This window comes from Anabrus simplex, chromosome 1 (assembly GCF_040414725.1).
Source record: "Anabrus simplex isolate iqAnaSimp1 chromosome 1, ASM4041472v1, whole genome shotgun sequence".
Lineage (NCBI taxonomy): Eukaryota > Metazoa > Arthropoda > Insecta > Orthoptera > Tettigoniidae > Anabrus > Anabrus simplex.
Window position 1 is genome coordinate 1,178,420,221 of NC_090265.1, and position 15,998 is coordinate 1,178,436,218.

General features: G+C 40.7%; 1 protein-coding gene across 3 annotated transcripts in view; it reads right to left on the reverse strand.

The window, feature by feature from the left end:
• The window catches only part of LOC136858165 (cytochrome P450 4C1), a 140,405-nt gene that overhangs the window by 22,913 nt on the left and 101,494 nt on the right, over positions 1–15,998 (reverse strand). For all 3 annotated transcript variants that reach the window (XR_010858611.2, XM_067137507.2, XM_067137506.2), the window contains exons 7-8: positions 10,752–10,818; positions 7,691–7,803 (exon numbers count right to left, since the gene is read on the reverse strand). Coding sequence is in view for 2 of the 3 variants with exons in the window: in XM_067137507.2 (XP_066993608.2) it covers positions 7,691–7,803; positions 10,752–10,818 (180 nt within the window). In the remaining variant the exon portion in view is untranslated. The remainder of the gene's footprint in view (positions 1–7,690; positions 7,804–10,751; positions 10,819–15,998) is intronic.

The window sequence follows — 15,998 nt, forward strand, 5'->3', positions numbered from 1 at the left end:
TGAGAAGCTAGATGAATCGCACTAACAGTAGTGAGCTTAGCAGGAGGAAAGATGAACTAACATAGAACCTTGCTGTACATGTTGCTAGAACAGACGTGCGTGTGCGGTTTAGCACGTTGTTTGATTGAAAACTTTCCGTCTGATAAGTGACATGGTAATGCTGCTGTGCGATATTAAGGGAATATGCACATAAACAGATACAAATATTTATATAGCATTCCCTTTCAGTTAACATTATACCGCACGTACGATCTTCAGTAAGTGCTAATACATAACGGCGTGTCCCAGTTGTACGAGAGGACGCCAGAATACGTTGGTTGCTGCCGGGAGAGGAAGATCTAGGATCAAACAGAAGCTAGGATCAACACGGTTATGAACGAGCCAGCAGCCCAAGAGCAACGTTCAAGAAGAAGCAAGGCGATGGGGAAGCCACTGGAGATGAACCAAGGACCGCCGACCTGTGACAACAGCTGTACTATGGAGTGCTAGGAGCCTATGGTCCGCCATGGAAGACAGCTAAGATCAGGAGATATTAAGGTGGGACAATTTTAAGCATGGATTAGGGATAGGATAGCTTCACAGATGTTTGCAAAAATATTTTTCGCCCTTCAGGCAAGAATGATATATTTTCACACCAGGACTTGCAAGTGTAGATGGTGTAATTTATTTTTATTTGGGTGTGTTAGTTCATATTTTGTTTATTGTTGTAGATTGGATTCTTGTTGTTTATGTAAATAGATTAGTGATATATTTCGGAAAAGGGGCTTGCAGTATAAGATCATTAACGAAAGAGACCTGTACGGTCCATTATCGTCAATAGGCAGAACTTGTTAATTAAGTGAGCTATTTAGATATATTCACACGAGCATGTATTACAGATGTAGTGCCACAACTTGATGTTGTCAGCGTTGTATTCATAAGGGTCATCACAACAATTTCCTCAAATATTTTCTCAGACATGAGCATGGTTCAAACGGTGGACCACAGAGTTCAGGGACATGATGCCATGATCATATGAATAAGTTTGATCAACCCGTAGGTGCCTAGGCTGGAAGAGCCTTCATTTGCGTTGTTACGCAACAGATAAATGTATGATGTTAAACGGCCTGTAGAGCGCTGCGCAGGTGAACTGTGTAGTGTGCAGATATACGTACGAAATGAGATTAAGAATTTATACTTCGCGATATATAATTATATGAAAAAGGACCAGGCAGTTAGGCCTCTTATTTGCAGGTATGCAATGAATGAAGGAAATTGTGCGTTGTAACGGGCACGACTGAACGGTCAGATGGTCAGGCTGGTAATTTATGAGGGTCTGAATGGCAAGAATGATGGCCGCCGTTGTGACGGAACCATGTCTGGTGAGGTGAAGGGAGGGCAGAAAGCTGCTGCTGACGTTATTTGTTTTGGTTCGAGTTTCCCCCTTACCCAGGAAGGAGGTCTATAGCCCAGGCAGTGTGGCTTGGAAACAAGGCAGTCTATGTTAGCTTGTAAGCTGCAAGAATATACACATTTCATTATTTTATTTTATTACAGGGGATCGAAGGTGCACGTGTTATGCCGCGTGTTGTTATCGTATTATATCTTTCGTTTGCATTTATGTCACGCTTAGAGGTATCGTATGGGTACGAGAAGGGTCCCGTGTTCGTATCCCAGTTGATGAGCTGTGATCTCTGCGTGTGTACTTTTTAATTAACTTATTTTAATAAGGTAATTTTAGTCCTGTAGTGCAATGTAAATATTTCCCTACACTGGGGAACTGATAATTTAAGTTTGTGAAGTTACTTCTACCTAATCCCATGTAAACTCTGTTTAAGGTACCCTCCATTCTTTGCTATATTGTTCTAATTTAATTGAATAGGTTGTTTCGGCGAATTAAAGAAGGGGCTAGGTCACTAGCCTAACAGATAAAAGTGAGGTAATCGGTCAGATTAACTGTATCAGTGTGTCATAGGTTGTTGTGGCAGGCCAAACTGCTCAGCGTGTTCACTGTTTCATACTGAAAGTGCCCAGCTGAGATACATGTCAGCCTGTAGTATTTAACTTTTTTTTTGGTGTGATGTTTCAGCTGACTTCAGTGAAACATCTTTATACAAGAATTGTTGAGTGGACAAGCAGAGGTATCGATCCCGAAGAACCAGGGACCCATGGACACTGAGACTACTTCAAAATTGATGGCTCGTCACTAAAAGGATGGGGTAGTCTGATACCAAGTGTATGCTGTGCCGAAGAAATGAGTACTGGAATTCAATTTGTTATATAATGTATGCTTATTTGTGGAGGTGATAGATTAACGTCCTTAATGTGTAAATCATTTTTTCCTAAATAATTTAACACATTTATGGTCATCTTCTTTTAGAAAATCAAGAGAGTTTTTGTTATTTCTTGCTGAGTTTTATTATTTTCTTGTGTAGATGATTTGTTCATCTAAACACAATGGTTAAAGGAGATTGTTCAAGGAATGTGACTAACTTAAATGCAGTAAATACAATGTCGGTACCAATGGGAGAAGACATGCAGTTAGATTTTACCATGCATGCGAATGACTGAGAGTGGACTCAATGTATCTTACTCATATGTTAGAAGGTTTTAAATATAAGAAGACATCCAGGAGTGGGATCTTGTGCTCGATGCCGGTATTTGGTCATCGTGAATAGTTGTGTAAATGGGATATTGTGTATTGTGCATTGAGGAGGATTATGCTGCCCAGAGAGACTGTGTCGTAGTCTGATATCCATATTTCTAACTATGTGCTTGTGGAACTGTAGAGATGTGTAAGAGTTGTCGTAAATTTAGAATGAAGAATGTGTGTGTGTTGACGAGATAGATCTCCAATCGAAGCCCACATACTACTACTAAGAAACGTTTTAATTCCTCCACTGAAGGGGGAGGCGGGCCTCTTAGACGGTTACGCCGTCTCTCAGGCCAAGAGATTTGTTACGGTGAAGATGTGCGGAGAAGGTGAGGGGGTAGGCGGCCGTGGCCTATACTACGAACTGTCCCGGCATTTGCCTTAGTGCAGGAGAATGGAAAACCAATCGAAGCCCACATATGATTGATATGCTTATAGCATCATTTGAATATCTAATCATTTGCGAGTGTTTGAGATGTGATTCAGTACATTTATTTATTTATCAATGTAGGTTGAGCCGATAGCGGCATAATTGCGGCCATCATATTTAAATTTTAATAGGACTAAATCATTTGAGATGAGAATTGAGATATTTACGCACGCTTCATAATGTTTTCAATGTTGATATTGGGAAAGTCAGATATAGTGAATTTGTCATCAATTTATTATCATGCAAATGACAGTTAGGACGTGTGAATTATTTGGTTCAGACATAACGTTGATGTTAAAGGCCAGTGTAAATAACGCGTATTTTTGTTAGACTTGCCTTGAGTAGTTTCTATTATATTTTGTAAGGGAGTTGGAATCCCTGATTTATTACCTGCTTGTGTTTAGGAGTATAGGATTCCGTTTATATTTTATTCCGTCGAGAGCTTATTCCCAAGAGGATTTTTCGCTACAACGGAGGGTTATTTGTCCAGTGTGGCCTATATTTATTTTCACCCACCTTCTTACAGGTTGTTTGATTTGATTTTATTATCTTCCTTTTAAGGAGTCTTTCGTCCCAATAACAAGCAGAATACAGGTGCACGACCAGATGTTCGCATGTGCATGATTATTTATTCCAAGTTGTCGTCACCATTCATTTCGGAGAACAACGTTGTAACTGTGTTTGCATTTATGTCTATTTTTAAGTGAAGATGATATACTGTATTTGTTCGTGTGAATGTGTTACATGTTATATGTTCGGAAAATTTGACAACACGTGTGCATTTATTTCTTATTATATTTCATTCATATGTATTTTGTTGAATGTGGTCTGAATCCACGATGTATTTAACTTTAATTTTTTACTCCCGCCTGTTGCTGTTCGTAGTGGACTCTCAACCCATTTAGGTTGTTATGTAAAAGGTTTTTATCTGTATGATATTCTTCCTAGACAATTAGGTACGCAAGGCTAGGATTTCACCGTGGTGTTGAGCACGGACATGGGATATCGAGTATTCATTCCAAAACTGAAAATACTGCAAATACGTTCACAGCCGTAGTAGTGTTCATGGGGTAATTGGTTCGAGCCCGGTTAGCGCATAATGTTAAATAATCAACTCTATCAAGAATTCAAATGTATTGATTTCGTGATCTGATCTAAATAATTTGGATTAGTTTTTAAGTTAAATTTTCATCAATCATGGTACAAGTTGCCCTTACCTTGTCCGTAACTACTATCCTTCTTCTTAATCTATTTACCATCCAGGGTTGGTTTTTTCCTAGGACAGCGAGGGATCCCACCTCTACCGCCTCAATGGCAGTGTCCTGGAGCTTCAGACATCGGGTCGGGGATACAACTGGGGAGGAGGACCAGTACATCGCCCAAGTGGCCGCATCTGCTATGGTGAACATGGGCCTTGTGGGGGGATGGGAAGATTGGAAGGGATAGACAAGGAAGAAGGAAGGAAGCGGCCGTCGCCTTAAGTTAGGTACCAGCCCGGCATTTGCCTGGAGGGGAAGTGGGAAACCACGGAAAACCACTTCCAGGATGACTGAGGTGGGAATCGAACCCACTTCTACTCAGTTAACCGCCCGAGGCTGAGTGGACCCCATTCCAGCCCTCGTACCACTTTTCAAATTTCGTGGCAGAGCCGGGAATCGAACACGGGCCTCCGGGGTGGCAGCTAATCACGCTAACCACTACACCACAGAGGCGGATTCGTAACTACTATTACAGTATATATTCCTCATTAATCATAGCCAAGGCACGTATGTGTTATTTTTATGCCATGGACCAGACACGCCTGGGATACACTGGCTAGCTCGGGCCATTACCAATTTAGAACATATAAGGGGACAGTGATATGTAAGACCCCATTCTCACAGATGATCAGGTCGTCTATCAGGCGTCAAATCGAAAGACCTACTCCAGGCCTCTCTGGAGGCCACATGCCATTTATTTACTTGTAGCATTAAAATAATCAGGACCGGGCAAGTCGGCCGTGCGCGTAGAGGCGCGCGGCTGTGAGCTTGCATCCGGGAGATAGTAGGTTCGAATCCCACTATCAGCAGCCCTGAAAATGGTTTTCCGTTTTTTCCCATGCACCTTAATTAAGGCCACGGCCGCTTCCTTCCAACTCCTAGGCCTTTCCTATCCCATCGTCGCCATAAGACCTATCTGTGTCGGTGCGACGTAAAGCCCCTAGCAAAAAAATAAAAAAAAAATATCAGGATATAATCTAAGTAAATGGCAAGTTGTAGTATTTCTGCAAATGCGCTGAATTGCATCAGTAAGTTGTAAATGCCACGTAGCTCAGTCAAATGAATGTCGGCATTTAGATGTCAACGCCTCAGATGCAAATTGTAGTCATTTTCAGTTTATTTCGTAACAGGATAATATAATGTAAAAATATAAGCAGAAAACAAGTAATATTATGCATCTGTATAATTCCAAAGCTAACATTTATATTATTTACGGAGCTAAAGAAAGATAAAATAATAAAATTATACCTTGAACAAGGCTCGAACTCACAATCTTCGAAGCATTATGCGAGAGCATTACCGCTGTTTCACGAGAAGCAGATATTAAATGACTCCTTCTTAAACACCACACTGCAGACACTACTACAACCGTGCATCATCAAGTACGTGCATCGTGTAGCAGCACCGTGTTCTGAAGTGGAACTTAACAATATATTCAGCGCGACCATTTTTATTTTTGACAGCAGTATAGTTTTTCGAAACACTCCACATTTCCTGTTTTCGCCCCGTTAATATAATACACCACATTATACTTTAACTTGAATACAGAGTTTCCAGAAATTCTATTCAATCTGTTTCTCGTGACGCCGTAACAAACAAATAAGCAAGCAAGCAAGTAAGAAAACAAACAAACAAACAAACAAACAAACAAACAAACAAACAAACAAACAAACAAACAAACAAACAAACAAACAAACAAACAAACAAACAAACAAACATACAAACAAACAAACAGGTGATCCCTTGCGAGTGGGATCGGTAGAATACAGCCACGTATCCCCTGCCTGTTGTAAGGGCTGACTGAAAGGAGACCCCCATGGGGCTCCCAACTTGAGAGCGTGGCTTAGCTGTGTCTGACATTTCTTCCACTTATTCGTGACAATCTTTTCACTTTCCTATTCCACCTCTCTTGTTCCTTTCCCAGCCCGGCGTAGGGAGTCTTTAATTTTCATACTCTTCGTAGTCTTTCCCTTTCTTTTGCCGATATCTTCATTATTCCCTTTTCTCTTCTGATCATGTTTTAAGATAGGATAATTGGCCAGATCCGCCTCTATGGTGTAGTGGTTAGTGTGATTAGCTGCCATCCCCCGGAGGCCCGGGCTCGATTCCCGGCTCTGCCACCAAATTTGAAAAGAGGTACGAGTGCTGGAACGGGGTTCACTCAGCCTTAGGAGGTCAACTGAGTAGACACATGTTCGATTCCTTCCTCAGCCATTCTCGAAGTGGTTTTCCGTAGTTTCCCACTTCTCCTCCAGGCAAATCTTGGGATGGTACCTAACTTAATTCCACGGTCGCTTCCTTCCTTCTTCCTTGTCTATCCCTTCCGATCTTAACATCCACCATAAGGGCTCTGTTCAGCATAGCAGGTGAGCCCACCTGGGCGAGATATTGGTTCTCCTCCGCAGTTGTATCCCCCGACCCAAAGTCTCACGCTCCAGGACCGTTGATGCGGTAGAGGTGGGATCCCCCGCTGAGTCCGAGACAAAAACTAACCCTGGAGGGTAAACCGATTAAGAAGCAGAGGAGAATGATTGCACAGTTGTACTTCCTCTGTTCATTCGGAAGGTCGATTCCCCGTCACGAAGTCGAAAAATTTAAGAAACGATAATTTCAGTTCGGAAAGTACACATGGCCCTTAGGTTCACTCAGCCTACACCAAAAACGAGTATCAGGTTAATTCCTGGGGTAAAGGCGCCTGAGCATAGAGCTAACCCCTCTACCCCACCAAATGCCGAGGCTTTACCTTCCACCCCTCCTGGGGCCTCCATGGCCGGTGCGGAGATGACTTTGCTTATTTCTTTAATCCGACATAAACACGAAATGTGAAGAAAACATTTGAAGTGTACTAACAACAATATACTTTTATTTATATAGATAGTGTAAAATCACCGAAATGAAACTAAATAAGGCCACAAGAACTCTTCCATTGACACAAATGTCATTTTCTCATAAGAAAACTTGCGGCTATGTTTATTGTTTTAAGCGGACGTACAATTAACATCCTCTCCTAACCCTAATCGTAGAAGAAAGCCAAAACGGTTGGACTCTTCAGAGGATAAAGATCTGAGCAGGTGGGAGGACGTCAAAATGACAAACTCTCTTCGCCTCTCGAAATAAACGCCGTGACGTCGGAAGAGGACAGGAGTTAACCAAGGAAGATCAGATAGAAAAGATGATGGCGAGGAGCCTGGAATAATTTAGTCGGAGGAATTCTAGTTCTCATTTTCCCGTCGTCTCTTACGACAGGTAGAGGATATCGGTTTTTATTCTGTTCCTTACACAGAGGTGACGATAGAAGTATCAATCACTTGAAAATAAATTGCAATTATTTATATGTTAAATGATATTATGTATTACTTTGGACTTTACCTCAAACATGAAGGTGTCCACCTCTTCTTGAATGTCAAGATCTGTCAAGTTCCCTTCTCTCTCAGATATTTCAATAAGCTGATCCAGGAATGCTAAATGTCGCCTCTTGGTTGCTAGAATTAAATATTGTTACGTTAGCACTGAACGTTATTAACATCCGGAAAGTGGGAAGAAGATATGATATATAGTAAATACAAATATCTATGCCTCATTCTGTTTAATATTAATACGAATTAAATATAATACTGATACATATTTCTGAGCTAATGTGCGACAGTGACCAAAGTTGTGTCCCCTATGATAAGGCACTGTCAAAGAAAACATTTTTAATATGCTAAAACATACGTAACTTGAAATTAAGCTCACTGTAAATTGTATGTAAATATATTGGTAATGATATGATGAAAAATAAGAAGAAGATAATGATGATGATTGTCCTTTCAAGGGGCCTAACATCTACGTCCTGATCCCGCTGTAATAACATAAATTCGCAATATATACAAAACTTATTTACTAAAGACATTTAGCAACACTACCCTCAATTGATGGTTGCCTAAAAGACGAAGTATAACAAAACAATGATAATATTCAAGAATTTCCAAGAGATCAGAAAGAAATCAACGCAACGAAGCGTCTCAGCGAAGCTGGTTGCGTAAAATGCTGATTTGTGAATTTAAAGCGTTCAGAGCGGTCACCGCCATTTCATTCACCAGCCAGTAGGGAAGTTGTAAAGCATGACGGAATGTAAGAAATTTCCTTGGTATTGTGCCTCTGGCTCCGACTAGCAGGCCTCTACAGCAGTGCGGAGATTGATGCCAAATAATCCAAAGAAAATTAGTTAAATACCAAGTTAAAATTAAGCAATTAATTTACCTTGTATTCTTATTTTTAAAAAAGTAACCATGACGATAAAGGTATTCTAGGTTTCACCGCAAATGTGTGCTTAGAATTTCCTATCAGGAAGTTGGGAAGGTAGTTAGGAAAAAAGATTTTCACTTCTTGAGGGGCACTTGGGCCTGTCTTTACTCAGCATACACTACACATGTATATTACGTCAGTTCACAGAGACAAAGGTTGCCAGGAATTGGATAAATCACTCTACCTTATCTAATGAAGAGTTTATAGTGTGGAATTTTATTCTTTTTTTCACTCCTCCAGGAATCATCGCGGCTTGTGTAGAGGTAGTTCCCTTTCATCACACAGTATACTAATTGCAAGTTAAAATCGATTAATAATAAATTCACTAAGTACCTTATCCTAAGTTTAATTAAGTCTAATAATATTTGAAAGTACATTTTAAGTACCGGTGAATATATGATCTAAGAATAAATAAATAAAAAATAAATAAATAAATAAATAAATAATGGCGTTCTCAACGAAGTGCTGGAAGGAAAGTAAAAGTATAACTTGCACAACGAGGTACCTGATGTTCAACTGAAGCTTAGTGGACGATGCTCTTAGCAGATATTGGATAATGGTTAATTGAGGACCAAAGATGGAAAACGGTGAAAGTGCCAGAAACATGTTTTCGAGTAAACGCCAATAATAGAGTTCCCGAGAACAATGGCACTTTCCCCCTTCTCTACCATAGGAGACCAGGAATTAATGATTACCTACAGCTTTTAAAATGCAAGTATACTACCGTTCATCCAATACATTTTATATAATTACATAACAATATTAGCGTCTATAAATTTCATTTCTTTAATTAAGTGGCTCTGAAATTAGAAAATACATGAGTGATAGCAAGCTGACACAATGGACAGCACGGAAGAATTGCAGCACATTCACTTTTCCCTACCAAACTCAGCTGGGCACATTGGATTGTGACTCTATCTGTTGAACTTCCTACCAATTAACTAATGACCTCAGGCACATACACAAGTTACCACCATATGCGGCATGGCTAATCGGTACATACTCTTTTTACAAAAAAACCCCACATTTTTCAAATTTCGGCACTTTCAACCTTTTCCATCTTTGGTCCACAATTGAATAATGCGACCTCGGGAAAAGAAAATCTGCATAAGCTTGTTAGCTCGAAAGAGAGACAAGGCTCGGCAAGTGACACGATGGACACTGGTCTGTATTTTCTATCCGTTCGTTTCAAGGACCAAAGGTGAGACAGACTGTTTGTGCTGTACTTATTATTATCATGGAAAAAATATTGCGGATACTAACATTGATCTCTAAAGAAAATAATGTTTGTTTGATTTCTAATGATATAGGTAAATAGGAAACGCTTGAGAAATCTTCACGCCTGTGAAGTGCTTTAACGAAGACGTCGGTACATGTAGAGTGGGTCTCGGCCCATAAGTGGCCACGGCTGGTCCGAGGTCCAACAGCTCTGCACTCTGACCGGCCAACCGAGCAGAGGAGGGGTGGCCACGGCTCTACCGTGGCTGTACGCCTCTGTATTCGGGAGACGGGGCACGGCTGGCCCCAGTGGTTGGCTGTCCTGAGAATGGTTTTCCGTGGTTTTCCATTCTTCTGCATTAAGGCGAATGCCATGACAGTTCCTAACATAGGTCACGGCCGCCAACCCCTCATCTTCTCCGTAAAATATCTCCCGGCCTGACAGACGGCGTCACCGTCTAAGAGGCCCGCCTCCCCCTTCAGGGGAGGAATTAAAATATTTTAGCAGTAGTAGTTAACGAAGAACGTTATTGGACATTGTTTCAGAGCGCCAGGAATGGCATCCAGCTTTAAAGCCGTGACCTAGTCTTCGTGCTCTGTCAACTCATATAGACACAGAAGGGAGCGCTGTAAAGAAGATCTGTCATTTCATAATCGTTAATTCTGACAGCTATTTACAAGATAATGTACTGCGCGTCTCTGACTTGCTATTAACGTCAAGCATTTCAGTGTATGCCAGTATATTTGAAACAGACTTTGACGAACTTTAGTTTGTTGTATAAGTTAAATTACATCTCCTTATTGTTGTCAAAGTAAATAAACACTTCAAGGGGGCGATGACGTTGATTACTGGCCGCTTAAAACAACAATAATAATCATCAAATAAACGCCCTGTTATTTAACATTTATTGATTACTATTCTCACCTTTTCCGTTACTGTCTGACAAGCCATTTTTTAAAGTCTTGTATTCTTCCCTTCGCTCCTCTATAATCTGAAACAAATCAACAATAACATTTAGATTTGGTGTACGGCAGACTAACATCTTCTGTGTTGTCACAGAGCTTAACTTATATCTGCATTTTCAAACAATAAATTCTTATATAAATCACAAGAATACGAAATGAAGGAAAACCAGCCAAACTTCCCAATCAAAATCTTACTGCATGCCAAAGTTCGGGTAACGGAATAATTTCAATAAACAATCGTCGTGAGAATATCTTAGATTGTATTTGTTTCTTGTCTTCCTTCATTTTATATTCATCTTTTGGATATTCTGAGACATTCTGGCATCCCCTTCCCAACCTGTAATGCTGTCTCTTTATAGATATCCTGAGTTTTTATGTCTTGATTCAGTTATTGTCTTAACACTGGATAGGCAGGCTTCTGCTAAGAGATTATTTAACTTATTAACAGTTGTTTCAGAGTTGTCATTAGCATCAAATATTAAAGGATTTGTATTGGGACCTTTCCCACCGTCCCCCATGACTCATGGGACCATGTGACAACAAACCAACCCTTTCGGGTCACGAACACATGGGACCATGCTCCACGGAAGTCGATAGTCAAGGGATCTTTTTGGTCTGTGCCGATTTCTCCTCATTGGGATTGTATACTTAATCCACTCACATGAAGAGTTATCGACCATTTGACTCAGCTAGATCAGAGCTACTCTCCCGTTCCTGAGGTCTGAACACGGACTCCTCAGGGCCGAAGAACGTTCGCGGCAAATAGAGGCTATCAAACATATACTACCTTAAAGGCCTACAATGAACGGAAGAGGATTTTTGGATGCTCGTTTTTCGGCAAAGAATAAGCACAAATAAGTTTTCCAAATTTACTAAGGCGCTCGTTGAAATATACACATACACTATGACATCCCTGGTAAATTAATATAAATTGACAAGTTGAATTCAAATACTTAGCAACGGTAAAATCCGTGCTACCATCCATCAGTTAAACTTCATCCACATTCCATAAGAATATTTATGTGGATGACCACAGTTCCTAAGGATATTTCAAATGCAAGAATACTTCCATCCAAACTAACAAGCTGATGGATACCTGATTTGACATACACAGAAAAACATACATCCCCGAGGGATGACCAATCTCGATGACATACTACGTTCATACCATCGGTTTTGTCTGTCTATCTCCCGTTGGATATCAAAAACTGTTGAGTGTTACACAAACAAAATATAACACAGATTACCTATTTACAGTTACAATTCGAACCATTTTCCTCCAAATATCAGTATTCCCTGGGACCGAATCCCATATCATGAAGTTAAAATTTACTTACACTAATTCAACTACCCCGGAGTGGTCATTTTATCTAATATCTACCGCCACCAAATATCTATACGTGAATAAAAAGTATACTGGAGAAATAAACATATATTTACGTAAACCATGGAAAAGACAATAATATTGCGCGTCTCCACCAATTGGAAGACAAATGAAATGAAAATCACACGAACACAGGCTCGACAACGAACCCGTCACTTCCAACAACTACCAGTGAAATTTCACGAAGTCTAAACTCGCCCAGAACAGCACATAACATAAAACAAGATCACACATTATACAACAACACAAAGTATAAATGGCTGTATTTCATCTCGTAGCGCCCGCTACTTGAGCAAGCTATCGGTCTCTTCTGTGCTCTATTGAGGTTCGAACCTGAGACTCTGGTCGTCTCCATCAGGGACACTGAAATAAAAACCCTAATTAACCTAATCATGTCATTGACAATCGTAATAATATTCTACATTGCTTTCGGGTCATGGCTCACGGACTGGGTGTGGTGGTTACATCAATATTCTGTCCCTCTTCTCACAGAAAACTGCAACGTTTTAAAAGACACATTCTCTGGCGAGGCAAGTTCTCTCAGCTGCATCTCGCTCTGACCTGCCTCCTCGGGCAATAACTTACTGCTTGTCAAAGCTCCCTTCCACAACACGGGCGAAAGGACATTTAGCGCGCACAAAAGCGGCAGTCACGGGCCCGATAAACCCATACAATTGAGCTAATGCAGGGTACACCTGCTCAAATCAACTCATACTATCCTTATGATCCAACAATACACTTTTCAAATTAAGCAGCCATATTATCGCAAAATTCCCTAATTTTGCCAGGAGTCTGGAGTTCAACCACACATTTCTTCCTGTAGCCTTATCGTACATTCGTCAGCCTTTACCAAAAAGCGATGTCTCCTAATCTCTCCCCTTAGAGGCGAGATTGTGTACCTGTCAGATACTACCCTATTGTTCGAGATCTATCGGTATCACATCACCGATCAAAATACTTTAAGAAATTAACAATAATAATAATAATAATAATAATAATAATAATAATAATAATAATAATAATAATAATAATAATAATAATAATCCACTAATCTGTTGCTTAAAATGTATCGGTATAAAACACTGATCAAGTTACATAAAAATATAATAATAATAATAATAATAATAATAATAATAATAATAATAATAATATTCAGACATGATCAAACTCAACTAGAAAAATATCTACTTTATTAGCCTAGCTAATGTGTAGGGTGGGCCAGGTTTGAACCTCCGCACGTATTTTCTCGAACGTCTTCAGTTACAGCCAAACTTATACACTAGCATGCGAAACAAACTACTGTCTCTACTTTTATGAATTGAGTGCTGTCACTATCCCACATTAACTTCTGTATAGGCACATGTTAATGATACTGACACCTACTAATCCCTGCTCGTATTATGCAGTCACGCAGATGAAATTATGGCATTAACCTGGCCAAATTTCTATTCATTTTTCCCCCCTCAAAATCTTTCTCAGCACTCATGACAAAATATATAACATAGCATGCGCATGCAGCTTCTAAAAGGGGTCCCAAACTCTATACATCCTTCCTGGTTCACTTCCTTCCCATATCTACTTACAAAAAAGAAACAAATTAAACAAGGGTCATCCGACCACTCCAGGTAATTAACCTATCAATTACCTCATCATTAACCCTATCCTTACAGTAACTCTATTTACAAGGGGAAATACTAACATTGGAAGAAAATAGCTCAATACTCAACAGTTTATGATGTTTTCTGGCCCCCGCCCGAAGTTTTCAGGGGCCTGCCATCGGTGCTCACTCCATGTCGCTGGCTCGTACAGTCCTTGGTTCTAGGAGTGTGATGACCTTGCTGGAGTAATCCATCTTCCTGGTAAACAAATCACTGCAATTATATTTACACAATCTTGCACACTTGTTGATCACTCGACACCATCCAACTTCCCCTCTATCGTTCTAGAGCGATGCTAGTTAGGTGATGCTAATTATTATGGATATCTCAGCTAGTCTATTTCGTTAAATCAGGCAATCTGTAACTCATGGTCTCCTCCTTCCCAAGTCTATCGCCTCCTACGTCCGTGACTTATATCAACCGTCCTTTTTCTTACTTTCTTGTCTCGATTAAATCAGATCCTGTACTTATCATTCCCCTTCACTTGGTGTTATAATCTGTTCCGGAAATCCTGCTCTCAATGTTACATGGATTTAAACTGATAGTATTTCTTCACACGATCTGATTTTCTTTTGAAACAAAGTTTACCAAATCCCAAAGTTAGACTGCTCGAAAAATGAGCCCCTTTACTGCTATAGTCATCAACCTCGCGATGAGCGTTCTCCGTCTAGAGTTCGTTCCCCCACGACGTACTCACCCTTTCGCAGTCACTACCTACGACTTACTGACAAATATTCAGGGTTTACTTCGCGATCGGATGTCGCACAAATACCTTTGTCATATAGTTACATTTCCTACTATCACTGCACACTGGAAAACACTTTTAAAACTTCACTCCCGTTTATTTGTGTCAGTTATTCAGACAAAGAAGAGGTAGACCTTGCTCGCGGACCGCACGTAGTTCCACCTTCTGAAGCTCGTTTCTGACTAATCCCTCCTCGAGAAACTGCAACCACTTATAGCCAAACCGGGAATAGGGGTGGCTAGCGTGTCCTTCCCCCACTCTGATTCTGGCCTTTCCTGGATAAACCAGCCTGTCGAAATTAGCAATACGCTAGACTGTGTGACTTGGTTATGCACAAGTACGCTATGATATGCGGAGTTGAATATGTTCGGCGGATCTGCCGTAATTAATTAATAACATCGGAGGGGAGGTGGTGAATCCCCAAAGGCATCTGGCTTCAGCCATCGCGTCCGTACGCTATGGGTATTATGTAAGTTGTTTACCAACGCCTTTCGCTTGGAGAGTATTTTCTACCAGAATTCCTGACTTTATAATTCCACCAAAATTCAGCACACTATTCTAACGGGTGCAGTATTGTTAATTAAGCCTTATTTATGCCGAAATGCATTAGAATTTGCCCGATTGCTTTGGCATCGCTGTACGCTGGCATATGTTTTCCAATATGGAGTCGCTAAATAGTGTTCTTCTCCTGCTTCTTCTATGACGTGTGCCTGGCTCGGGGATTCCTTAAGCCACCCAGTGGGCGGGTGAAGGCGCCTCTCTGGCGGGCTTCGTATTGCGCAACCTGACGATACCCCCAGCATCCACACAAAGAAAGCTTGCTGCCAGCTTCCTTACCAAGCATATCATTTGAAATAAATACTAATTGTGCCGGTACGGTCACATCTGCCCCTCCGTTGGTTTCAAGAAATTTGAAACGGAGTTGCGAATTTCTTGAACAATTACTACTCAATCCGTCCTAAGATCAATCTTCTTTAGCTGCTCTAAGTTTCTGTGATTCCAACCTCAACTGGGCATTTTCTCTCTGGAGCAAGAAACATACTCGTGCCATAATGTCGCGTCTCTGGTACAGCTCTATGCACTCCTCACAACTCTGGTCACTCAAATCATCTCGTTCCTCCACCGTCATTACATGGACTGCTATCTTCTTCACCATCTTCTTCTTCGTCCCCTGGATCCTCATCTTCGTCTCTCTCCAGATCCTCTTCCTCTTCTTCGGCGTTCTCGTCCACCTGATTGGCGTCTATCCTGCTGCTTCCTGGAGGATGGTACAATTTCAAATTTGCGGCATTGTACACTGTCTCAGTCGTGCCGTCCATGCTCTGGACCTTGTAGGAATTATTGTCCAAATTTTCGATGATCCGATATGGCCCAATGTATAGCTCCGCGAACTTATGATAAATTTTATTTGCGGGATCG